General features: G+C 29.7%; 1 protein-coding gene across 1 annotated transcript in view; it reads left to right on the top strand.

Annotated features, from left to right (window-relative positions):
* The window catches only part of LOC100207449 (importin subunit alpha-7), a 40,136-nt gene extending 16,969 nt beyond the window's left edge, over positions 1 to 23,167 (top strand). The window contains exons 7-12 of the mRNA XM_065793587.1: positions 10,129 to 10,392; positions 12,779 to 12,857; positions 13,062 to 13,187; positions 13,315 to 13,442; positions 13,514 to 13,686; positions 22,644 to 23,167. Of these exons, the coding sequence (XP_065649659.1) occupies positions 10,129 to 10,392; positions 12,779 to 12,857; positions 13,062 to 13,187; positions 13,315 to 13,442; positions 13,514 to 13,686; positions 22,644 to 22,831 (958 nt within the window). The 3' untranslated portion in view covers positions 22,832 to 23,167. The remainder of the gene's footprint in view (positions 1 to 10,128; positions 10,393 to 12,778; positions 12,858 to 13,061; positions 13,188 to 13,314; positions 13,443 to 13,513; positions 13,687 to 22,643) is intronic.
* Positions 23,168 to 26,710: the final 3,543 nt, after the last annotated feature.

Raw genomic sequence — 26,710 nt, 5'->3', positions numbered from 1 at the left:
CAGGCAGTCTATCAATAATAAAAAAAAAATTCCGGTCTTGCATTTTAATTTTTACTTTTTGTCAACAAAATATGGAAAAAACTTTCAGACAACATATAAGGGTTCTATATATATATATATATAATGTTTATATATATAGGCCTCAGCAGGAGTAAATGAGTGCAAAAGCAGAGAAAAGCTCTCCTAAAAGGAATATGGCAAGTCATGCGAGCTGCTTCTCTAAAGCTTTTTACAAGAGCTTTTGGTTTTTGCATGAGCTATCTGTTTATTCATTAAAAAGTTTGCTTTTTATACTCATTGCAATCAAATGCTTATAAAGTCAATGTTACAAGAATATATACATAACAAGTGTCGTTTATCGCTCCATGAAAAAAATCTTTAGTTGAGCGTTTTTTTTGGGTTTTCACTTTAGCTATCCATTTATTTACAACTTTATTCATTCAATTTTATTTAGGAAGACATAGGATTGACTAAGAAAAGATTTACGGCAGAATATTATCAATTTATTTAATTGAAAACATTTGTGTTTCCATTGGCGTTTTTTTTTAATTTTTTTATTAGTTTTTTGCAATAACTGTTTTTAAAAAATGTTTGCAGTTTATTATGTAATTATTTCTAAAATGACTTGCAATTTTTATCTTAGTTACAACGATAATATTTTTCTTTTATAAACAACTTTACGAACTTGACCGTATTGTCATTAATGCTGTTAGGGATATTACAGGGCAAGCACACCAGGGTAAGGGAAGGCTAGTGCCCCCTGGTACCCTCAATTTTTTTTCTAAAAATTGCTGTGATATTTAAAATATTTTTTATTTATTAATTAGTTATATAATTAGATATTGTTTCTTATCTGCATTAACAATCTTCCTGACAAACATTCTGACTTTTTTGATGACGACCCAACTGTATACAAAAAAGTATTAACAAAAAGTCTTCTCTTTTTGGTCGCTTAGAACAAGCAGCCGATCTTGAATCTGATTTCTTTTCTTAACAGCTTGGGGCTTGCAGTGGCTTCGAATTTTAAGTCCAATAAAGCTCAGTTATTTACTGCAAATAACTTTTGCTGTAAATAACTGAGCTTAGAGTTTTGCTGCTCTAAATCACAATATTGTCAACATTACTATATTTTTGAATGGCAACTCTCTCACTGAGTCCTCTTCTTTACATCTTGGATTATCTTTTACTAATGACCTCTCATGGAAAACATTTATATAATCAATTACAAAGTTAGCATCTGCTAAAGTTGCTTCTCTTCATTGTGCTCACCATCATCTTACTCATGATTTCATTCTCTGCGTATTCTAGTTCTTCTAATGATGCTTTTTCACTTTTAGACAAGATCCAAAAACACATTATAAAGGTAGTTGTTAACACATTGTAATGGTAATTGGTAAAGGTAAACCTGCTTTATTTGCCAAGCTTGAGCCTCTCTCCCATTGTTGTAAGCTGTATGTATATATATATATATATATATATATATATATATATATATATATATATATATATATATATACATACATACATGCATACATACATGCATACATATATACATACATACATACATACAAAAATACATACATATACATACATATACAAGTTGTAGTTGTAAATTATACTATTATCAAATTTTAGGTAATTTTTTTGGTGAAAATGTATGGATAAATGCTGATAAGGTCACTTCAGTTTTGGAAATTTTTAAATGTTATAATGTGATCTTTACTATAAGAAAAATGCTTTGCAACATTTCACTTCATTTTTATTGTTTTTTCAAACACATTTTGTGTTTTGTTTTTCATATGGTTTTACTTTGTTTTAATTTTTATGTAATTAACCTCCCCAAGGATGAGAAGACCACTGCAGTCAAGGAAGCTACTCCTTAACTGCAGTGGCCTTCTCATCCTTTCGATATAAATATATATAAAAATATATATATTAAACATCTTTGCTTCCAACAAGGCTGCAAGCAACCACTAATTAAAGTTGGAAGTTACTGGAAGAAAAAAGATAAAGATTGTAGAGCAAGATAACGATTGACAGACGACTTAAAGGATTGCAAATTATATGAATCAGGAAAGCAAGATAAAGGAAGTGAATTCCAAAGAACTGATGTTCGAAGAAAAAAACTAGATGAATAAGAGTTTTTGGAGCTCTTAGGAACATCCACAGAAAAAGGATGAGACTTAATTGAATGACAAGTAACACGAGAATGAATTTTAGTAGATGGCACCAGAGATGCTAGCTCTTTAGAGCAGTGCCCATTATAGTATTTGTAGAAAAGAGTCCAACTATGTTTGTAATGCAATTTTGCACCTTGTCTAAAAGAGCAAGGGCATCATTAGAAGATCCACCTCAGATATGGCAACAGTATTCCATATAAGGCCGGATTTGAGATTTATAGAGATAGAAAATAGAATCCGAAGTAAAAAAGTGTCGAGCTCGATAAAGAGATGCAACCTTAGCAGATGCTAACTTTGCAACAGATTTGATATATGGTTTTCAAGAAAGATCAGAAGTAAGAGTTAATCCTAGAAGATTAAGAGTGGATGACTCATTGAGTACATTACCGTTCACAAATATAGGAAGATCTAAATTATTGCGGTAATGGTTGGCTGAAAAAAATTGAGTTTTATCTGTATTGAAGTTCACCAGCCACTGTGAGCCCCATGCTGTAGCAGAAGTGAGATCCTTTTCAAGCTCAAATGCCCCCTCCAAGCAATTAGAGAGTGTTGGCTTCTTATCACAACAAGAACAAATGGCAGTATCATCAGCAAACAATGCCACCTTAGATGTAAGAATATCTGGAAGATTGTTAATGTAAATTAAAAAGAGTAAAGGGCCAAGTATAGAACCTTGAGGAGCCCCTGAAGTTACAGAAATAAGAAGAGTGCTGTCCATCAAGGACAACTTTTATACTACGATTGGAAAGGAAGTATTCAATAATCTTAAAGATGTTGCCAGATACACTGTTAGAAGAAAGCTTATGGAGAAGACCAGCATGCCAAACTTTATCAAAAGCTTTAGAATTGTCAAGAGCGATGGCCTTAAACTCTTCACCTTTATCTAATGCATGATAAAACCTATTGATTATTACTGTTAGCAAATCAGCTGTAGAACGAGAAGATCAAAATCCATATTGATGATCAGAAAGTAAGTTATTAGATTCAAGATAAGAAATTAAGTGTTTGTTAATTAGAGATTCAAAAACCTTGCTTATGATAGGAAGAAGACCAATAAGATGATAGTTAGACGAATCAGATCGCTCTCCAGAACTTTTGAAAATAGGGATAACAGATGCTGCTTTTCAGCAGACTGGAAAACAAGACTCTGATAAGCACTTGTTGAATAGTTTTGGAAGTATAGACGATAGCTCCGGAGAACACTTCTGCAAGACTGTAACAGGTATGTTGTCAAGACCACAGGCTGTAGAAGAGTCTAAGCAGGAAATCACTTTAGATACAGAAGCTGGAGTGATACGAATGTCAAGCAATGGATCAACCTGTTTGTTGGCAATATCAAGTAGAATGCAACTAGTTGAATCAAGAGATGATATTGATGAAAAGTTTTTAGCAAATAATTAATTTTAGGTGAGGTGACAAAGTCTGAACCATACAAGAGAGGTGGAATTATAGATTTTCCCTTATTATTGATACTATTAAAGATTCTCCAGAAGTCATGAGAGCTTAATTTTTGTGATGAAGTATGAGATTTCATGACCTGAGAATAGAGAGCTTTGACATTAGGCAAAGCCTTTTTACAATGGTTTCTAGCAGTAATAAACAGATGTCTGTTTTCTGTAGAGTTGTTTTGCTGATAGATATGGAAGTAACGGTTTCGATTGGTAATCACAGCAACACAATGTGAGGAAAACCATGGAGGAGAGTGAGGCTTGACCTAGAATTGTCGAGAGGGAATAAAAGATTCCATGCCAGCCTGAATTCATGAAGTTATGTGAGAAGCACATTTGTCGACAGGAAGACGAAAGATTTCTACTCAAGAGCCATCACGAAGAAAATTAGTCTCACAAGAGCAAGTAGGTTTGGTGAACTTTGCAAAAGATAAGACTCAACAGAAGAAAAGTTACTTCGAAGACCATGAATATCAGTGAAGGTTTAGAGAGCTTGGTTAGGATAATTTTTTGTGTTTTATAGTTTTTGGCACTTTATTCATTTTTAAATTTGTTAAAGAACTTGACTCAAAGCATAGATAGTACTCAGAACACTGTTTAACAGCCCAAGCAATCGCCTCATTACTATTAATAAACCCTAAGCTGTAACAAAGGGCTCCAAATGTGGCCTTGGCAATGCACACCAAAAGTACAAACAGACACCATCCATGCGCAATTTAACACTGTTAATACTTTGATATTTTCCAGCTGTTGATGGAATCAGCCTCTCTGAGAGCTGCCACAGAGTTCGGGAAACCTGACCACCAGCCAGCCTCAGAACCATAAAACTGAGTTTTAGAGCTGTACCCTCATTAGGAAGTAATAGAATGAGTTGCCTAGTCATAAAAACAGAGACGCAAGCAAAACCCATACATTGAGTTAAGAAGATCCAGCATTCAGCATCCTAATTTGGAAACAATGTATTAAAAATACATCTGCGCTAGCCTAATAAATGAAAAAAGGGTGCGAGGCTGGTCAACAAATAGAATCTTTAAACTAATTCACTTCCAACAAGGTTGCAAACAACCACTATTAATTTATGAGTTACTAGAAAACAAAAGATAGGGTTAAAAAACATGGAACTAGTTAATTGAAGACTTAAAATATTGTAGGTTGTATGAGTAAGGAAAACATGATGATTGGTGACAGTTTTAAGGTTTTGTTGATGTACAAGAAAAAAAACTAGATAGATTAAAATTTTTACAGGTTGAAGGGACAGGTACAGTTAAAGGATGCGACTTTGTCGAATGACAAGTCGAGCAACAACGAGTTTTGGTTGATTGAACTTTGAATGGTAGCTTGTTTGAGCATCAATCGTGATGGTAATTGTAGAAAAAAAAAGAGATACAACCTTATGGTGATGGTAGAGTGGCTCAAGTTTAGCACATAAAGCAGGTCCAGTTACATTTACAATGTGCTTTTTGACCTTGTCTAAGATTAAGAGGGTTGTTATTTGTCTATATAGGAATGTCAACAGTATTGTGATAGTTGTTTGCAGTAAATAACTGAGTTTTTCAAAGTTAAAACCTCAAGCCACTGGAAGTCCCAATCTGTTAAAGAAAAGTGATCATTATAAAGATAGACTGCTTGTTCTAAGCAATCAAAATATGAAGGCTTTTTGTCAAGACAAGAGTATAATGTTGAGTTCTCAGCAACTTGAGCCACTTTAAATGTAAGGCTGACAGAAAGATTGTTATTGTAGATAAGAAACAATACAGGAGCATAGATAGAACATTGTTGTTGTAACCATTCTTCATTTTCTGTAATCTTTAAAGTTATTGGAAATGAATACGAGTGGAAAAGAAGTGAAGAGTAGAGGATTTTGAAAATATTATGGAAAGAAATGATTTAGTATTCTCAAAATCTTTATATAAAAAATCTAATAATAGAGAGAAGACTAGATAAACATTTGTTTAATATTAAATTTAGGTGACTGCATATAATATCTTTACATATTTATATAAATTTTAGTATTTATATAGTGTTGTATTTGCCAAAAGAGAAGATGATGATCAGATAGATATGTGGTAGGACTCTAACAAGACAAGAAAAGGAGCCATAATCTTAGAAAGATTAGAAAAAACATTATATTGAACAATGTTTTTCAGAAAAGATCAAAGTGATTTGGGAGCAGCATGTAGAGAGGTGGCAGTTTTAGGAGAAAATGGGGTAGAAGTAAGAAAACTTATAGAGAATGCATTACATATGATGATAATGATGATGATAATGATGATGATGATGATGATGATGATGATGATGATGATGATGATGATGATGATGATGATGATGATGATGATGATGATGATGATGGTGGTGGTGGTGGTGGTGGTGGTGGTGGTGGTGATCATGTTGATCATAAAGATGTTTATATATAAATGTACATGAATATATATATATATATATATAAATATAACATATAAATGTAGATGTGTATATATATATATATATATATATATATATATATATATATTATATATATAACATAATGCATATATATATATATATATATATATATATATATATATATAACATAATGCATATATATATATATATATATATACATATAATATAACATAAATGTACATGTGTATACATATATATATATAACATAACATATATATATATATATATATATATATATATATATATATATATATATATATATAACATAACATATAAATGTACATGTGTATATATATATATATATATATATATATATATATATATATATATATATATATATATATATATATATATATATATATATATATATATATATAAAACATAACATGAATTTCAAATTTAAAAAAAGTTAGGATGTATCAAAGTTTATATAGCCCTGCTCACTAGGTTGTCAAAAAATGATAAAATTTTAAAATCAAGAAACTATACCCTCCAAACTGTGATTTGATCTATAAGATAAAATATTTAAAAAATTTTAATTCAAAGTTAGTAACTTTACTAGATGTGTAATTAGAAATTGAGAGAGATTTGTACTTTTTTTACAGTTTTACGCTCATATTACAAATAAAATTTTTCTATAAAAAATATAAAAAATACCATTTTGCAAATTTATTTCTCAGAGTTAAATAGTAAAACACACAACCATTACAGAGAGAAAATGAATCACAGTGTTTAAAACCTTTTTTTTTATTAAATTAAACGCATATGGAAACATTTATAAAATATAAGCTTTTGTGAATTGATCTTTTGGCTTGTATTTTTTTTATCTATGATCTTTTGCAACAAGATTTATATTTTGCCTCTGATCTTCATTTGTAGATGGCTTCACATAGTCTTTTCTAGGTTTCTTTCACCGCAGTCGTTAGTAGTAGAGAGATATTTAACAAATAAATAGAACTTACAAAAACTTTCAGTATTCTCTCAAGATTTTAGTCCACGTGAAACTAATTGTTCAACTTCGCTTTTTGAAACTCCAATAATTCCAAAAAGATACCAAAACTCTGGACCAACCAAGAAAATATAGTGTTGTTTTGGAATCAAGAGCTGGAATATTTTGATGATACCCAATCTCAGTAGGATTAGGAAATTTAAGTAGGTTATTCATTTTTATCTTTTCAATTTTCTTCAACATCATGATTTCCAATTGATAACGCAACTAGCTGAGGAGTTAGATACCGAGAATGCTGTTTTATACTCTTTAGTTATAGACTATCCTAACTGGTCATCGTATTGCTCTTGTATTCTAAGACTTGCCCTGAAAGCATCAAGGTCATTCTTGGGTGCTTATGAAGACTGAGAGTATTTTAGAAACCATGATGCTTAAAAAATGGTGTAAAAAACTTCCATTCTGTACCTCATTTTCTTTCTTTTCTGTAATTATTTTAACAACATTTTTTGCAATATCCAATGTAAGGAGGTAAAGTCTGTCTGCCATAAAACATGTCTCATGACAAGCGCAAGGTTAGTGGAATTTAAAATAAGTTACATCTCCACCAAAATAAAAAACAACAAGCTGGCAAAGGTTCCTATAATCACTTCTTTCAAAAGTATTTTTGAGCAGAACTGAAAGTATTTTTGAGCAGAATATAAAGTAAAATCTTTTGCAAGAGTGTACAACACTGAATCAACTTGTAGATTATCCCAACTCATTTTTACAATATTATTTAAGATGTTCACTTCTGTACAATCTTTGTTTCACTTTTTTTTTAACTTTATATACAATGCTTTATGTGGTTCTTTTGTCTTTCCTGTGAGAACTTCTATGAAGTGAGACATATGCACCCCATATATGTGATGCCTGCATAACAACCATATTAAAGGTAGATTAAGCTTTACACTTAGCAATTAAATTGCTCCTGCATATTTACCCATGTTACAACTGGTTGTATCGCAGCAGGAAGCAAACAGTTGATGAACACACTCATAATATTCTAATAATTTTATTAGCTCTATTGTCTGGCATTCTTCAGTACCATTTTTTAGTTGGATGATCCATAGCAATATAATGTCGCAACCTGAAGCATCTGGAAAACAAACACTCACGGCTAATCTGTCATAAACAATAGATATTTCAAGATCTTCTGAAATCTCTTTAATTAGTTTAGTATCAAAATGTAGAACTAGTTTTTTACCTCTTAGTAAATCAATTATTTACTTTCTTAGAAGGTTCCCTGTTGACTGAATTGCCTGAAACCGTTTTCTGTTAACAGAAGATCTAGAGACATTTATTTCTTTAAAATTATCATTAGATTTGGAATGAATGGCAGGCATAATTGCAGTCTGAGGTCATATTCCAATATTATATTTTGCTGCCACAATTGATGTTGCTTCAATAAGCTCATCAGGAGTAACCTCTATGATTATTTTAGTCATTTTCTTTATCTCTATTTTCTCTCTTATCTAAAAGTGTTTAATAAATATAATTTTCATTTAAATTTGTTGAGTTAATATGCCTTTATTAATATTAAAGTTGTTCTGGAAATAAAATAAATACTTGATAAAAATTGTTTTTAATAACGCAATTCACAATTGCTTTTTTTCTTTTCTTTTTTTTTTCCATAAGTTTTTCATCTAATTCATCATCTGTTGAAGAGTTGCAGTTGGGTGTTTCAAATTCATCTAAATTTTCACTACATTTTGATATACTACTATTCTGGCTTCCTTGAAATTCTATGAAATTCTATCTCTATTTGTTTTTATTTTTCTATAGTTAGAAATCTGAGTCTCCTCTTTTCAGTTCCAGTTCTGTAAGCTGCATCATTTTTTTCCTCGACGAACATTTTCCTTTCCTTCATCTGGTCCTTAATGAATTCTAGATAGTTTTCAACTACCTCTAGATCATTATTAGTTGCTCTTATTTTTTGCTTAAAATCCATTTTTGAAATATTATTTAATAATATAAGATTATTTAATTCGAACATATATTCTTCTACTAAAAAGTTATGTTTTGTATTATCTTTAAACTCAAGTGATTTAAACTTTAGTATTTTAGTGTGTTTTTTATTGAACTTCTTTAATTTGTCCCTAAGTAAAATTAAAAAAATAAAAAAAATTATTTTATCAATAACAATTTTAAATAACTTAACAAAAAACGAGTACAAACTGAAAAAGTATTCATTATTTTAAAGGTTACTAATTACCTTACTTGAGCTCCCTTCTAAATATAATCTCCAAAGCCTGCTGTGATCCATACAGAAATAACTTCGGCAACAACACAATTGGTCCCAAAATGATTAACACAAAGTCCTTCAAAACACACAAGTTCAAATCCAAGACGTTTATGTGGATATGCAATGGGAAACTTTGGCGGCCTGAAACTTTAGCGGCCTGAATCTGTAGCTTTTTTCAAAGTTTAAGAGTAGGTAATCTCAACAGATATTTCCTAAAGAAGGCAATTCTTTATTTGGTTTGTTGACAATTTGTTTATAGGATATTTATGAAGGTAAACAATTCTTCTAGGACTAATAGAGTAATTGTATTTTCTCTTTGCACCTTTCTTTATTTTCGTTTTTGAACATTCCATGTTAAAAACAAATAAAAGTTGATATTGTGAACACTTCTGCACTTTTGAGTTACAAAATATTTAACAAGTAAATCTATTACAGTTTATAAACATTCTTAAGCTTATCTAATAAATCTTTCTGTATGATTTTAACAACAACGCTTTTTTCATAACAGTTATTACAAAAGCGAAAGTAATAAAAATAATGAAAATATTGTTATATCCAAATTTTCAAAATATACATCTTGCAATAAAGGACTAGATGAACCATAACATATGGGTATTTTCTTTTTCTAAGAAACAAATCCCAAACATAAGGGTAAAGTCTAAAAACCAAGAAACTTTAAAGTTTTGCTTTCCTTAATGTGCAAGTAAATGCAAAAAATAGAAGTTTTGTAAATTTAATTTATATTTAACTCTATCAATTTTAAATATCTTTTTTGATTTTTCTTTTTTATAAAAAAAATTGTTTTCAATTGTAAATTTTACTTTTTAGCCTTTTAAATACATCTTTGAAGCTTACAACTACAAGAAATGCAGTTTGGTGTTTGTCTAATTTATGCCGTGGGAAAAATCCCCCTCCAGATTTTAGCAAAGTATCTGTTGCTCTTCCAACGCTTGCTAAGTTAATTTTTCACCAAGATGCAGATGTGATTGCAGATACATGTTGGGCTTTGGCTTATTTATCAGATGGTCCTAATCAAAAGATTCAAGCTGTCATTAATGCAGGGGTCTGTAGAAGATTAGTTGAACTGTTGCAGTAAATATTCTTATATTTTGTTTTACAATAAAAAAAATTAAAAAAAAAAACAAAGGTATTTGTTTTAAAAAAAAAAATTAAGTTTAGTCTATAAATGTGAGTGTATATATATATGTAAATTGTTAAAAATGACTGTTACCTGATCTTAATGATTTAAGTTGACAAAATTAGGATCACCTAAGCAAAAACTTATAAAAGTAATTAGGAAAATTAATTGAATTTAATTGTTTTTTCCGCCAAATTTTTATTTTATCTTTTTATATATTAGGAATGTTTATATAATTTTATATTATTTTTTTCTTTTAAGTTTATTTTATTTCTTTGTCATTTTTTTTTTAAATTTGTTTTTTGTCTTATTGACTTATTTAATTAGGAACATCTTATTTATAGGAATATAAGTGCAGAGTATGCATACATTGATTGATTTAGTCATAAATGCACTAGAGTTTGCATACATTGACTAATATAGCAATAGGCACAGTGTACATACACGTGTTCTTTTGAGTCTATTTAATGAAAAGTTAGTTTAAGATTTTAAACTATTTTTGGTTTTTTAACTTTTTTTAACTTTTTTAATGTAAGTAAATATTAAAGTAAGTAATACAACAAATATTAAACAAATAAATAGATTTCTTGTGTTTTTTTCTTGTGGGAAAAATTAAAGTTTAATCATATAAGCTTTAAACTAAGCAATAGCTTTTTTTTTATTATTGTGTTTTAATGTGGTAATCTTTTAAAAATATTTATAAAATGTTTTTTTTTTTCTTACATACTTTTGCATTTTTTTTTAAAAAAAAACTCCAATTATTATCTGTTTTGTTTTTAAAAACTTTGAAGATTGCTTTGACCAATCATCTTCTAATCTTCTCATTATTAGCACTATTTTTAGCATTATTATTAGTCTTATAATTAACAAACTTCTAATATCTTCTAATCTTCTAATAACTTCTAATCTTGAGTCTGTAACTACAGAGCATTGATCCTTTGTTTCTACTACTACTCATAATTTAGATGATTGAGTGAGACTCTTGACCTATCAAAGGCTTTAAATAAAGTGTAGCGTGCTGGACTTCTCCATAAGTTTTCTTTACATGATGTATCTGTAGCAGTCATGTTGCAATCATATATAGATATTGATAAAAAAAAATATCATTTTTTGACTGCTTAGAACAGATATACAAGTTTTAATACAATTTTGATGAGGGGTTTGCAAACATAGTTGACATTACTGCTTTAGTTTGACTACTTTTTGTCTTCTCTGGTTATTTTTTACTCTGACCTTTATCAGAAAATATACAATGTATTGCAAAATTAACATCTACTAAGGTTGTTTTTTTATCCTTTTTGTCATTTTCTTACTCTTCACTCCATCTTTATCGATTGCTTATCCGCCACTGTGTAGAATACTGTTGTCATATTTGTCATATACTGATGATATCTTTTCACTTTTGGATAAAGTGTAAAATAACATTGTAAATTTAGTTTGACTTGCTCTAGCAGGCACACTCATTGCCACATCATCATAAGGTTTCACCTCTTTCAAATTTTTTCATATACTATCATGATTGTTGCTCAAATGAGCTACAATTTTTGTTCAACCAAAATTTGTTTCATATGACATTCAGTAAAGTTGCAAATTTTTACTATAACTGTTCCTTTGTTCTTAAGTTGATTTTAGTTGGTCTATTTTTATTAATATTATGTACACTTTTATTGTTCATTTTTTTTTTTTTCTGTGAACATTAATGCTTTGGAATTCTCTTCCATTTTTAGGATTTGTCACTATATAAAGACAAGAATGGGTATATAAAAAGTACTATATATAGGAAGCCAACAGGTACAATGAGCCTTCTACACCGTGACTCCAATCACCCATACCATCTGAAGAAAAGCATTGTATATAGCCAAGCAATATGCAATAGAATTATATTAGAACAGGAGAATTTTTTTAAAAAATTGTTAACTTTAGCATGGACCTTTGTGTTAAGGGGTTATGCAGAGAAATATATAAATTTACTATTTACTGGAGCTTTGCAATTTAGTTTATTTAGTCAATTTAAGACAGTTGTGTCTTAGCCAGTTAAAAACATTTCTTATTTATTTTTCGAATGATATTTAGGACAGGTTCTTAAAGGACAATACTGTTTTCAGTAGTTCTTTATATGTAGTGTCAACTTAAATGCAGTTTCTATGACATCTATTGCTTTAGTTATGCTGCATTAAAATTACTTTTTCAATTTGTTGCTTTGATTGAATGGTTAAATTACTTAGAATAAATATATATTTAAAAAGCATTTAATTAACAAGAGACTGTTTGTTTCATGTGTCTGCTGACTTCAATATGTATTAGTACTCAAATTATATTGTTGTTGTATTTCTTTATTAGGCATGTTCAGGATAATGTTGTTTCTGCTGCCCTAAGAGCAGTTGGAAATATTGTTACTGGAGATGATACACAAACTCAGGTAAAAATACTAAAATTGCTTTTTTTCTTTATATAATTTTTAACATAACTGCCTATGTACATAATTTAATGTGGTTACTACATTGGTTTATGCATATTTTGCAAATTTAATTTTTACCTGTTGTTTTTACTTCAAAATTGAAAATTTGAAAATGGCTATTATTAAAAATTTTCTTAAATTTTTTTATTTTTTGTTCTTGTATAGGTTATCCTAAATTGTAATGTTTTACCCAAATTTCTGACGTTACTTAGTAGCAATCGAGAAACAATTCGAAAAGAAGCATGCTGGGCTATTTCCAACATAACAGCTGGAAACAAGCATCAAATCCAGGTTGATTGTTAAATTTACCTCATTTCTAATTTCTAATTATTTGTTAATGCAAATAAAAAAATAGTAAAACTGTGAAAATTAAAATCTTTTACAAAAGGTTTCTTCATTATTTTTTAAAAACATTTAGGCAATTATAGATGCAAATATTTTTCCTTCTTTGATAAACGTTCTGAGCAATTCTGAATTCAAAACTAGGAAGGAAGCAGCATGGGCTGTAACTAATGCCACTTCTGGTGGGTCAGCTCAGCAAATAGAGTATGGTCATGTTTATTTTGTATCTTTTTTTATTGTTTTAATAAATATTTTAAATAGTTTTAACTCAATAGGTACATTGCGAATCAAGATGCCATTCGTCCTCTTTGTGACTTACTATCTGTATTGGATTCCAAAGTCATAATGGTTGCATTAACAGGAATAGAAAATATTTTGCGTGCTGGTACTGAAATAAGTGGTTCTGGTGAATACAACAAGTTTGCTTTGCAAGTTGAGGAATGCTATGGTAACTTTAAAAATATTTTGTCCGTGCGACCAATACTAAGTAGTTAAGAAAAAAAATGTAACAAATCTTTGAGTTTGTAACTTTTTTAATTTAAACTTATTTTTTTTTAAATTAAAATTTAGAATAGTAGTTTAACCAACCTATCATAATTTCCCTTAATTCTAAACCTTTATATATATATATATATATATATATATATATATATATATATATATATATATATATATATATATATATATATATATATATAAAACCTTTAAAGGTTTAGAATTGAGGGAAACTTAGATATATATATATAAGTTTCCCTCATCTCTAAACCTTTGGTTATATTTTTAAAAGTATTAGAGATAGGCAATGCTATTTATTACATGTTTATAAATTCAAAGTTTTAACTTTGTGTTAAAAAAAAGAATACTTAAAAATACATGATAAATGACAAGAATAATGGGTTAAAACTAGAATCATTATTGTCAAATGTTTGATTTCCTTCTTTTTTTGAATGATATTTTTTAATAAAATTGCGAAAGTTCTTTATGTAACATTTATAATAAGCATTGCTTTTCTCAAATATTTCAAAGAAATGCCTAAAGATTTAAACTTGCTCAAAATGCAAGTGCTATAGTATGCTTTTATATCTATGCACAGAATCAAACTTATATAAAAAACCCATCTACAGCGCTCACAAGCGCTGTAGATGCGTTTTTTTTATTATTATTATTTTTTTAAATAACTTCCAGCAAGGCTGCAAGCAACCGTTATTAGAGTTGGAAGTTACTGAAAGAGAAAAGATGAGGTTAATTATTATTTTAAGACTTAATTGAATGACCAGTAACACAAGAATGAATTTTAGATGTAGGTGACAAAAGAGTCACTATGTTAACAATTTTTCCACCTTGTCGAAAAGAGCATCATTTTAAGATCCCCTCCAGATATGGCAACAGTATTCCATACAAGGATGGATTAGATATTTGTAGAGATAAAGAATAGAATTAAGAGTTAGAAAATGGCAAGTGCGATAAAGAGATGTAACCTTAGCAGATACTAATTTTCCAATGGGTTTGATATATGGTTTCCAAGAAAGATCTGAAGTAAGAGTTAATCCTAGAAGACGAAAGGTAGATGACTCATTGAGCACATTACCATTCATAAATATAGAAAGATTTAGATTATTGCAATAATAATTACCTGAAAAAAATTGAGTTTTATCTGAGTTGAAGTTTACCAGCCACTGATAACCCCATGCTGTAGCAGAAATGATATCCTTTTCAAGCTCAAATGCCCCTTCCAAGCAATCAGATAGTGTTGGCTTCTTATTAAGACAAGAATAAATGGTAGTACTATCAGCAAACAATGCCACCTTGGATGTGAGAATTTCTGGGAGATCATAATGTAATTTTAAAAAAGTATAGGGTTCCTCAAGGATAGCTCCTTGAAGAACCTCTGAAGTTACAGGAAATGAAGAAGAGTGCTGTCCATCAAGGACAACTTTGATACTATGATTGGTATGAAAGAGTTTAATAATCTTAAAGATGTTACCTGATACATTGTAAGAAGAGAGTTTATGGAGAAGACCAGCATGCCAAACTTTATCAAAGGTTTTAGAAATGTCAAGAGCGATAGTCTTAGCCTCTCCACATCTATCTAATGCACGATAAAATCTATCAGTTATTACCATTATCAAATCAGCAGTAGAACGAGAAGTTATTAGATTCAAGATGAGAGACTAAGTGTTTGTTAATTAAAGACTCAAAAACCTTGCTTATGGTAAGACTATATAAGAAGACTAATGGGCTGGTAGTTAGACGAGTCAGATTTTGAACTACAGATTGGCTTTAGCAATCTTTGCCATTGACTTTATTGAAAACCTTTCGTTTTCAGCTCTTTTATGAATCTAGTGCTCTTTGCTTATTAAGTGGAAATACAATTAATGACCTTGTGGCAAAAACATGTTAACTTGTTTTTTTGCTGTTTCGAGGTTTATGCAATTTTCAACATAAATGGTAAAAGTACCACAAACCGTACAGTGCGCAATTATTATTACTTTTTCACACTGACTGAATTTTTTTCATTTGGGTTTTTTAAGTTTTTACACTTTCGTGTTAATTAATTTTGTACTTTTGCACTTATACTGTTGAAGTTAAAGTGCAAAAGTACACAAAGTAACCACAAAAGTGCTTCGTTTCTTCAATTTCAAAAATCTGTAACTGAGTTTACTAAACTTATAACAGCAAAAAATAAACACAAATGAAAACCCATACACTGAGAAGACAATAAAAAATGCATTGAATATGGCGAGTTAAGCTTAAGAGGCGCAGCTCAATTCTACCGCATACCAAAATCAAATAAGACTTTAGTAGTTGGTAGTGGCAATACAACAAAATTGAGCCCTTTTATCGAGTTAACCTTAGTTTACCTTCTTCAGGTGCTTGGCGATTAGGGCTTTGGTAGACGAATAGATTAAGTTCAAAGTTTAGTGAGAGACTATTTAATTGAAAATGGTGAAACGTGTTAGTTCAAAAATGAAAAGCCTGGTCGCAAATGGTACAAAGGATTTATGACTCAATGGCACTCAGAACTAAGCAAAAGAACAGCTACGATGCGAAGTTAATTACCTGAAGAGGCGCAAAGCGTCCACTAGTATTAACTAGAAATAATGAAAAAATAAACTACAGTGTTTTTAATTGTGTTAATGCTGACAGATTCCTTCTACCTCCTTTTGTTGTTTACAAATCAAAGAATTGACTCTGATGATTGGATTAAAGGAGGCCCACCAAACACGCTTTACACAACATCATTATCTGGTTGGATGGAAAGTAATCAATTTTTGCAGTGGCTTGATGAAGTGTTTATTCCTCACATTCAAAAAATTGATAATCAACATATTTTATATTTAAATGGCTACAGCACACACGTGTCATTAAGTGTAGCCTTAAAGTGTAAAGAAAACAATATAACATTAATTTGCATTCCCACCCATTAATCTCACATTCTGCAGCCTCTAGATAGTTGATGTATTTTTCCATGTTAAAGATGTTTGGCGTGATATTTTAAGAAAATTTTATGCTGAAAGTGGTTTTAGCAATTTGTCTAAAAAAAATTTCCCAGTTCTCTTTGCACATTTGTATAGAAGCAACAAAGCTTACACTTGTACTCAAATTGTTGCTGGTTTTAAAAATACTGGGCTCTTTCCATAAAATCAAGACAACATTGACAAATCAAAATTACAAATTTGTCAAACTTTTAATAATGCCTTAATAACATCATCAGCAGTTACAAAATAACCACGCAGCCCAAGTTCTTTACCTCAAACTGCTCAACAAAGACAAACCTTAATTCCACCTGCAATACCAATTTCAGTTTCAACTTTAAATTTAACTTCTCAATAAGAAGTGGCAACTCGTGTAAAAATCAGTCTTCAAAGAGCTCTCCTGAAGCAGTTTCAATTCCAAGCGCTTACAAGCATCCTGCAAAAAAGTCAGAAATGTTAGAACAGTGGCTGGTCAAGCTTTTACAGAAGAAGTATGGTTAAACAAGTTAAGAGAAGAAGAAGATGCGCAGCTATTAAAACGAACATATTTTGAAATTGCACCAGCAGAAGTAGAAACTCCTGCCAGGAAAACCAAAAAAAGAGTACAAAAATTGCCCAAAGTTTCTCGAAAATGAAATGCCAGAGATGCAAGTTTTATGGATAATTTGTGAAAAGTCAAGTTGCAGTTCGTGGCTTTATGAACCTTGTTTCCCAAAAAGATATATAAAAGGCGGAGAATTAACTTTTCGTACAAAAGTTCTGCAACTTTTGTACGAAAAGTTGCAGAACCTATTTTATAAATTTTTTATTTTTACTTCAAGCTCAAGCTTGCTTATGTTTTTTTCTAGTTTTTCTGCTTGTAATATTATTATGTATATATTTTAAAATTAAAAATAAAAATATTGAGTTTATCAATTTATCTACGTTTTTTTCATATAATTTGGAACTGTCGCTTTTAGGGACACTTTTCCGAAAACCGTACAAAAAAACAAAATCTTATTTTCCATAAAAACGTAAAATTAAATTATTTTTTTTTACACTGCAGGATTGCTTTAATAAACAACTATATCCCAAAAAAAAAATCCTCCAAATTCTCAATATTAAAAAGTTATTTAGCCTTTTGTGAAGAGTGTCCGGTTTGCAGTACTTTTACTTTATTGATAACTTTAAAAAAATTGTGATAGATAACTTAGTGATAGATTTTAAAAAAAGTTGTGATAGATAAAAAAAACTAATTACCAGTTGTTGTTTTTTTTCATTATATTTACCAGAAAGAAAAAAAGTCATAACCAAAAATAAAATTTCTTGTTTGTTTTTTATTTTTAGTTTAAAATAGTAAAATATGTTTAATACATGTCATGAGTTATACTTTTTAATTAACATATTTAATACATGACCATGGATTAATTGAACAATATTTGCTTAACCAGTTACTTAATTGAACAATACTTGTCTTACCAGTTACTTAATTGAACAATACTTGTCTAACCAGTTATTAAAAGTAATAAGTATTGCAGAAATATACAGATGAACTTGTTATGTAAATATGAGTTTTATCCAGACAATAAATTTACTTGAGACTCATTTTTCCAAATCAAGAGCTATCTATTTCTTGAAATACGCTTTTGAACTAGTCAAAAAAAGAAATCTGTAATAGAGGCATGCAATTTTATCATAGATTACTGTGCCAAACCATTGTTCTATTGCAGAAAATGCGTTGACTAACGAAGTTAAAATCTGCATTAACTTGTAATTGTCTTGAGTGTTTGGAAAGATACTGTGATATTTGGAAATTCATGTCCTTTAGACATCAGTTACACAAATAAAGTGTGTGAAATGTTGCTTAGGAAAGTTGAGAAATTTATACAAAAAAATACCATCAACTTAGAAGCCAAATTTCTAAAAATAGTAATAAACTTCTATCAATCTTGGTGTGTTATTGTAATAAAATATTTTAGCGTTTAAACTTTGTTTGTGTTTAGTAAAACAATGGATAGTACCAATTGAATAATAATTGAATAATTTTTAAAAAACCTTTATTTTTTTTAACAATAACGAGTTTGCGCAAATGATACACAAACTCAGGTAAAAATTGCTTCATTTCTTTATGTAATTTTTAACATAACTAAGTAGTTTGCACAAGGCAGTTATGTTAAAAATTTAGGCAGTTTTAACATAACTGCCTAGAGTTTGCGCAGCTTTTTGAATCAGAATCTTTTATAAAATGATGATTACTTATAAAAGATATTGTATGATTTCGCTTCATCTGAGATCGAACACGACAAGCTTTTGGTAAACATTTTTTTCTATATTATTAGGAAACTGTTTAATGTTCGAGAGTCTGTAGCATTCCCTAAAAATATTTTTGTTTAAAATATTTTCAAATCCAGTGTTATTTTATTACATAGAACACATTAAGAGGGTGCCAACAGCTATTTTCAAAAATATTAGTTTTTAAACCGCCCATATATATATATATTTATGTATATATTTATATGTATATATATATTTATATATATATATTTATATATATATATATTTATATATATATATTTGTATATATATATATATATTTATATATACAGTATCGGACAAAACGAGTGCAACCAAATAATGCTAATTTAGTTTCTTATATAAAAGTGCTGCATTTTTTCAATTTAGAGAAATAACTATGTAACTGTTTAGAGACAAAGTTCTTCAAGTTTTATTCATCACAAAGTTCATTATTTGTACACGAAAATTAATAAATTAATCAAAAGTATTAAAAAAAGTTGATTTCCTTCTGGACAAAACAAGCGCAACTCGACAAAATGTTGACCAAGCTGTATTTCGTTATCAATATTTCGTAGCGAATCCTTTGTTGTCGATCACAACCTTGCATCTTCGAGGCATAGATTCGATCAGGTGATCAATGAAACTTTGTGGAATCGCTGCCCAAGCCTTTTGGATTTGTTCAAACAGTTGATCCTTATTAGGAACACCTTCACGATTAATTCTGCGATTGACGATCTCCCACAGGTTCTCGATAGGGTTGAGATCCGGAGATTGAAGCCGCCAATCCATCACCGATAGGTGGTTGTCTTGAAACCACTGCTTGACTACTTTTGCAGTGTGTTTCAGATTGTTGTCTTGCTGAAAAACCCATTTTATTGGCATATTCCATTCAGCATGAGGTAACATAACATCTTTCAGGATATTTTTATACATGAAACGGTCCATTATTCCATCGTTTCAATGTATTGGACCTAGACCGTTAGTAGAAAAATACCCCCAGACCATTACATTGCCTCCACCATGCTTCATGGTCTTATGGCAGTAACCTAAATCGAGGCGTTTTCCGGCCAGTCGACGTACACGGCAAATGCCATCGCTCTCAATGATGTTGAACTTCGATTCATCACTGAACAAGACAGTTCGCCATTTCTGCACATTCCAGTCAATATGAGATGTAGCAAACAGGAGTCTTTTCTTCTGGTTTCTTAGTGAAATCAGCGGTTTCTTTGCAGGGCGACGAGAAAACAATCCGGCTTCAATTGTCTGATTGTTCGGTCCAATACAGGCAGCTCTAATTGCTTTTGTATCTCGACTGATGATACCCAGGGATTCTTCTTGACGGATCTGACGATCATAGAATCCTCTCTAGAAGTGGTGGAACGCGGTCTTCCACCTTTGTTATCTGCTGCCAACTTGCCCGAAGAACGATATTTGGAACATTGTCTTGATACGGTCCATTTTTTCACGCCATATTTATCACGAATACTTTTTTGTGACATTCCATTTACATAATCGCCAATAATTTTATTTCTTAATTCCAATCCAAGACTGTCGGGAGTCATGTTTGCACTTGAAGTCATAAAAATAATAAAAATAAATAATCACGCTTCTCAAGGTCTACCGTGTTACATTTACCTTGTGATGATACTCTGTGGAACACAACGTCTTGGTTGGATGTGGGCTGTATTGATGTAATGAAACACTTGTTGTATTTCACTTCTTGTATTGATGTTCTTCCATAAAACACTTTGATAAAACTCACTTCAATAAACTGTCTTGATAATACTGACTGATTGACTCCATATACTGACTGAATTACATGTCGATTTACATGTCTCTTATATAGTAAAATGATCCTGTGTGAACCTGTTCTGGAAGATTCTAGATGCTTTTTTTCGATGCTTCTGGAAGCTTCTGGATGCGTCTAGATGCTTCTGAATGTTTCTGGATATTTCTAGATGCTACTGGATGCTAACAGATGCTTCTTCTGGAAGCTTCTGCATGCTTCTGGAAACTTCTGGATACTTCCTTTAATTATTAAAAAACTTCCGTGACGTTGACATGGACCAGACTTAAGAAAATGAAACAAACCAAAAAAGTTGCACTTGTTTTGTCCGCTGCAAAATGGCACTTGTCAACGAAATTCTGCCTGTGTGCTGTCACCTGTCAACTGATTGCTCATGTCATGGCATGCTATGACTCCAGACTCCTGAACTGTTTGCTGTGGTAGTATAGTTCGTTTCGTTTTTAAGACATGTAAAATTAGGAACACTTTTAGCATTGTTCGATGTTGGTTGCAAATGTTTTGTCCAATACTGTATATATTTATGTATATATATATATATATATATATATATATATATATATATATATATATATATTATATATATATATATATATATATATATATGTATATATATATATTTATGTATATATATATATTTATGTATATATATTTATATATATATATATATTTATATATATATATATATATTTATATATATATATATTTATATATATATATTTATATATATATAAATATTCATATATATATATATATTTATATATATATATAAATATTCATATATATGTATATATATATATATATATATATATATTTATATATATATATATATATATATATATATATATTTATAAATATTCATATATATATATATATATATATATATTTATATATATAAATTTATAACCAAAGAAAATACCACTTTTTATGGTACTTATGGTTTTATGTCTAAAGACAATCATAAGTCATGTGAAACAAGAAACAAAAAAATCGTTAAAATATAAAGATGCAGTGGAGTGTGCTCTGTCCTCAAACAAAATTCAAAAAGATAAGAATTATACTCTTATTCGTACAAGAATTTTTGTATTTTATTAACAAATACTAAATATCATATAATATTTTATATATATTATATATATATATATATATATATATATAGAGAGAGAGAGAGAGAGAGAGAGAGAGAGAGAGAGAGAGAGAGAGAGAGAGAGAGAGAGAGAGAGAGAGAGAGAGAGAAAAAGAGAAGAGAGAGATCCGAATCGAATTTTGAAAAAAGAAATTTGCTTTTATGTCTATATTTAGATACTAACTCATTTAATAAGTTCATTTAATAAGTTATCATTGGTGCAAGATATTATGGCATACTTTTCATAAAAAGGTTGCATTTTTTTGTCATGGGATTGTAAGATCTACAATGCTTTACAGTTTTTTGTTTAATTGTCGGGTTTATTTCACTTTCTTTTAACCTCCATACTTCCTTAGTCAAATCAGTACCGTTTTTATATTTTTCGACATTACAAGAACTTGTATGGTTAGCGTATCTAAGTTTAAATGCGGTTTCACTAACTCCAAAATTCACTTATATATAGCATATAGTATAGGAGTGCCTGCTCTAATAAATAATATAAATAAATTCTATTTATTTATTATTGAGTACTCTTATAAGTACAAGAGTTTTTGTATTTTATTTGCAAATACAAAATATCATATAATATTTTAAATATATATATATATATATATATATATATATATATATATATATATATATATATATATATATATATATATATATATATATATATATATGTACATGTTACAAAATTATGTAGGGTTGTATTTATGTTGCTTAAGGTTTGGACAAGATTGAAATTTTGCAACAACATGAAAACGAGGACATATATCAGAAATCGTACGAGATAGTAGAGACATTTTTCCGAGATGACGAGGATACAGACGATTTAAATATTCTCCCTAATTCATCTTGCGGCCAATTTTCATTTGGGGATGTAGTACCTCCTACCAATGGATTCTCTTTATAATGTTGATTGGTAATGTGAAAATGACGTAGGATTCAAAAGAGGTTTAAATTCGCAGTTTGAAAACTAATTCGCCAATGAAAATACGCGACAAATATGAAATGCGGAATCTTTTTGCTAAATGATTTTGGAACCAGTTTTCAAACGTGGGCCAAGCTTCATTTTATTCGTTTTTTATAGAATAAGATATTTCCAAGAGTTTCGCACTGTACTCGCTATATTCATACAGCGACGTTTTTATATTTATAAGAATAGTTGTGTTTCATTTTTATTAATAAAGATTATTTATTGTAAAGAATTCCTTAATACATAAAAAGCAAAATAATATATTATTATTTACATTCGAGTTATTATTATTCAAAGTCATTTATTTTAAAACTATTGTCTACTTTGTGTTTAAATATTTTGGAATAGCCAAAATGTCATTTAAGCATATACTTATACAGCGCTGTTACAAAGTTTCCCATACAGAGTGTTTTTTGTTTTTCATTTTGCTTTAATGATGTTACACTTGGTGGCGCCATTTAAAGAATGAATTGTTATTATTTATTTTATGCACTTGGCGCCAGTTTTAAATTGGTTATGATGTAAACCATTGGTCGGCACCATATTTCCAAAGAGGCCTACTTGCAAAATTCTTGTTTTAGTTGCGGCCCACAGCAATAAATAAATTTTATATAAAATAGGTTATATTACCTATATAACAGAATATAGTATAGAATTAGATTATAGAACTAATAATTGTATCAATACAAAATACATACTTAAGAAAAAAAACACATAAAACACAATTAAAAATTTGGTGAGTATTTTGTTGTTGCAGCTAGCACAAGGTCATTCAAATGAGTGTCAGTCAGTCTTGTTCTGTAAATATTTTTTATTGTTTTCATGGCTGAGAATGTTTGTTCGCATTGGTAACTAGTGCCATACATACAGATAAGTCTATTTGCATGTTTTTTAAGAACTGGAAAACGTTCCTTCATAACAGCATGCCAGAAAATAATTAAATTTTCACCAAAAGTGCCATCTTCATCTTTTTTTGGTGCCTTTCTTCTCAACTCGTCGTCACATTGAAAGTTAATTAGTTCATCCTCTGCTTTTAAAATATCAGCTTTTTCAAAGTCCTTTAGAATACTAATATCATTCATATCAAAGTCAAATGGATAACACAAAAAAACCATATGCTTTTTTAAGTCTTCAAATTCATTAAATCTGTTTTCAAATTGATCATACAGAGCAGTCACTATTAATGAAAATGACGATAACATTTCCCTTGATGGTTGACATTCATTTAAAGTAGGAAAATGAGTGCAAATTGATGCAAATTGAGTTTTGTACAAATTAAGTTTTGTCTTCATCACAGTGATGTGGTTGATCAAATCACAAACCAGCACTCGGTGGCCTTGTAATCTCTTATTCAGAACATTGAATTGTGCTGTGATGTCGCAAAGGAAAGCCAGTTTACACTTAAACTCTTCAATAGACATTGTAATGAATGAAAATTTTTGAGTTACCATGAACTGCAGTACACTTCGCAAATACTCCCAAAATCTGTTAAGAATATTTCCTCTTGATAGTCACCTAACCTGCAAAAAATAGACAAACATTTATTTTTGATTGTAATGGTAAATTATTTTTTTTTTTTGTCTATATACCTCTGAATGAAGAAGAAGATCACCATGTTCATCTTCATTTTGTTCCATTAGCGCACGAAATTGACGCCGTTTGAGTGCATTGGAACGTATATGATTGATTGTTTTTACTACAGCTGTCATTACATCATCAATTGTCGCAACTTTAGCGCACAGTGGTGATTTTTCTAACAGTGGTAAATTGAACAGCAAGTATTTCCACTGTGTGAACATACTTGCTGTTCAATTTGTAGCATTTTTTGTCTCAGGTTTTTGATATAGAGCGTCCTTTTCAAATTTCGACTCTTCTTCAAAGTTCCAAGGAACAAAAGGATTTTAATACGTCAAAATTGTTTGCTGTTGTGTGTTACTTAATAGCTTCGTTCACAATGAGTTGATCTTCTTCATACAGATGATTCAACATACCTTCATCATCAACAGCATCAATATGACCAGATGCTTCATCACTCTCGTTTGCCTTTAACTCACTGAGCACGTCGAAATCTTTCATAATGAGCCGTTATCAGTTACTACAATCCAAACTTTGTTCTGATTTTCTTATGTTCAATGATGTTATTTAATTCATCTGCAATTAACTAACCGGTGTGGCGGATAAAAAGTCTAGAAAATATTTCCGGGTTTAATAATAGCGAGAATTTTATCAGCCATTTTGATAATCTAATAAAGACTGGTATGCGTAAAGAAAAAGAGTACACGTTATTTTAGGTCTCTCTTTGAGAGCGAGGAATTGCGACGAATAACAATTCACCGGGTCGTGAACTAAATGAAATATTTACTGGTCTTGAACCCAATGAAAAAAAAGCTTTTCCCACACGGATTCCGTGTGGGATTCGCGGGAACCCATGTAGGACAATCATTTTATTTTTTTCACTGGAAAGATTTTTAGTTATTTTCGTTATTTTTAGAAGTTATTTTAGCTATTTCTAGATGATCTGAAAAAGATCCTTTACTGACAGAGGCATTAAGTATTTTATAAAGAATGGTTGTTGTGTGTTACTTAATAGCTTCGTTCACAATGAGTTGAATGTCTTTCATAGCATCGTAAGAATCATAATGTTTTCACTGTCAAATCCTGTTACCTTATTGCGTTTTAATGATTTAAAAGCATCTTCAAGTTCATTTCAAGTCAACTCAGTGAAATTTATGTTTGAGTTACTTGGAATTTGTACATCGTTAACATATTTATCGTTTATATATGAAATATTATTAGTTAATTCAGAATAGTATTTTTTTAAGCATTTTTTTGAAGTTTTTAAACACTTTGCAAGCTGGTAATTTATTTAATATTTTTCTGATTTACTTTAAATATTACAAATACAGACTGCAAGGTGAGACGCAAATGTATAAATTGGCGTTTCTCAAATTTTAATTATGGTAAAAAACAGTTATAGTTCCACAACAAGGTTTGTACTGTCATTAGAACAAATTAAAAGTGATATAAAATTTGAGAGCATTATCATTGTTTTTTTTTTGTGTCGCATTTGCGGCTAGGGGTGAGCAAAACTGGATATCTGGTCCGGTTTGTTTAAATTGGATTCGGATTTTAACAAACCGGACCGGATAACCGGTTTTGTGTTAGAACTTTTAACTATGAGCTTTTTGCTCACCCATAGTTGAAACCATAGTTACCCATAGTTAGCAAAACCATAATCACCCATAGCTAGGAAAACCGGATATCCGGTCCTATTTTTGCTAAAATCCGAACCCGAATTTATCAGGATATCTGGTTTTGCTAACCACTATTTGCGGCTTTTTTCTTTTTATAACTAAACACAGTAGAACACAGTAGAAAATAGTACTACAAAAAAGTACCATAAATGTTTTTTGCCCAAATTTTAATTTTACTCCAGAAATTATATTTTAATATTTTTTAATAGTTTAACAAGTTAATCTTTACTATAACGTAGAAATTACAGCAAATTTTACGTAAAAAGATCTTTAATTAAAGAAATCTTTAATTAAAACTCATTTGCTTCATCACTTTAAAAGTTATTTTCTATAAAACATTTTATGAATAAGTTTTAAGTGTTATACATTTTTGAAAGCATCATGTTATAGAGATTTTAGAATAAATTCATATTTTTAATTATATGGTTTTGTTTACTAATAATCAATTAAACTATAAAGTGAGCTAGAAAATAAAAAATCTTATAGTTCACCTATATTTTTAGTAGTCACCCACACTTCCCCACACTTCATTTTTGTAATTGATTTGTAGCTTAGGTGTCTA

The sequence above is a fragment of the Hydra vulgaris genome, chromosome 03 (assembly GCF_038396675.1).
Source record: "Hydra vulgaris chromosome 03, alternate assembly HydraT2T_AEP".
Taxonomy (NCBI): Eukaryota; Metazoa; Cnidaria; class Hydrozoa; order Anthoathecata; family Hydridae; genus Hydra; species Hydra vulgaris.
The sequence above is the reverse complement of the archived record's forward strand: the minus strand, read 5'-3'. Positions and strand labels throughout refer to the sequence as shown.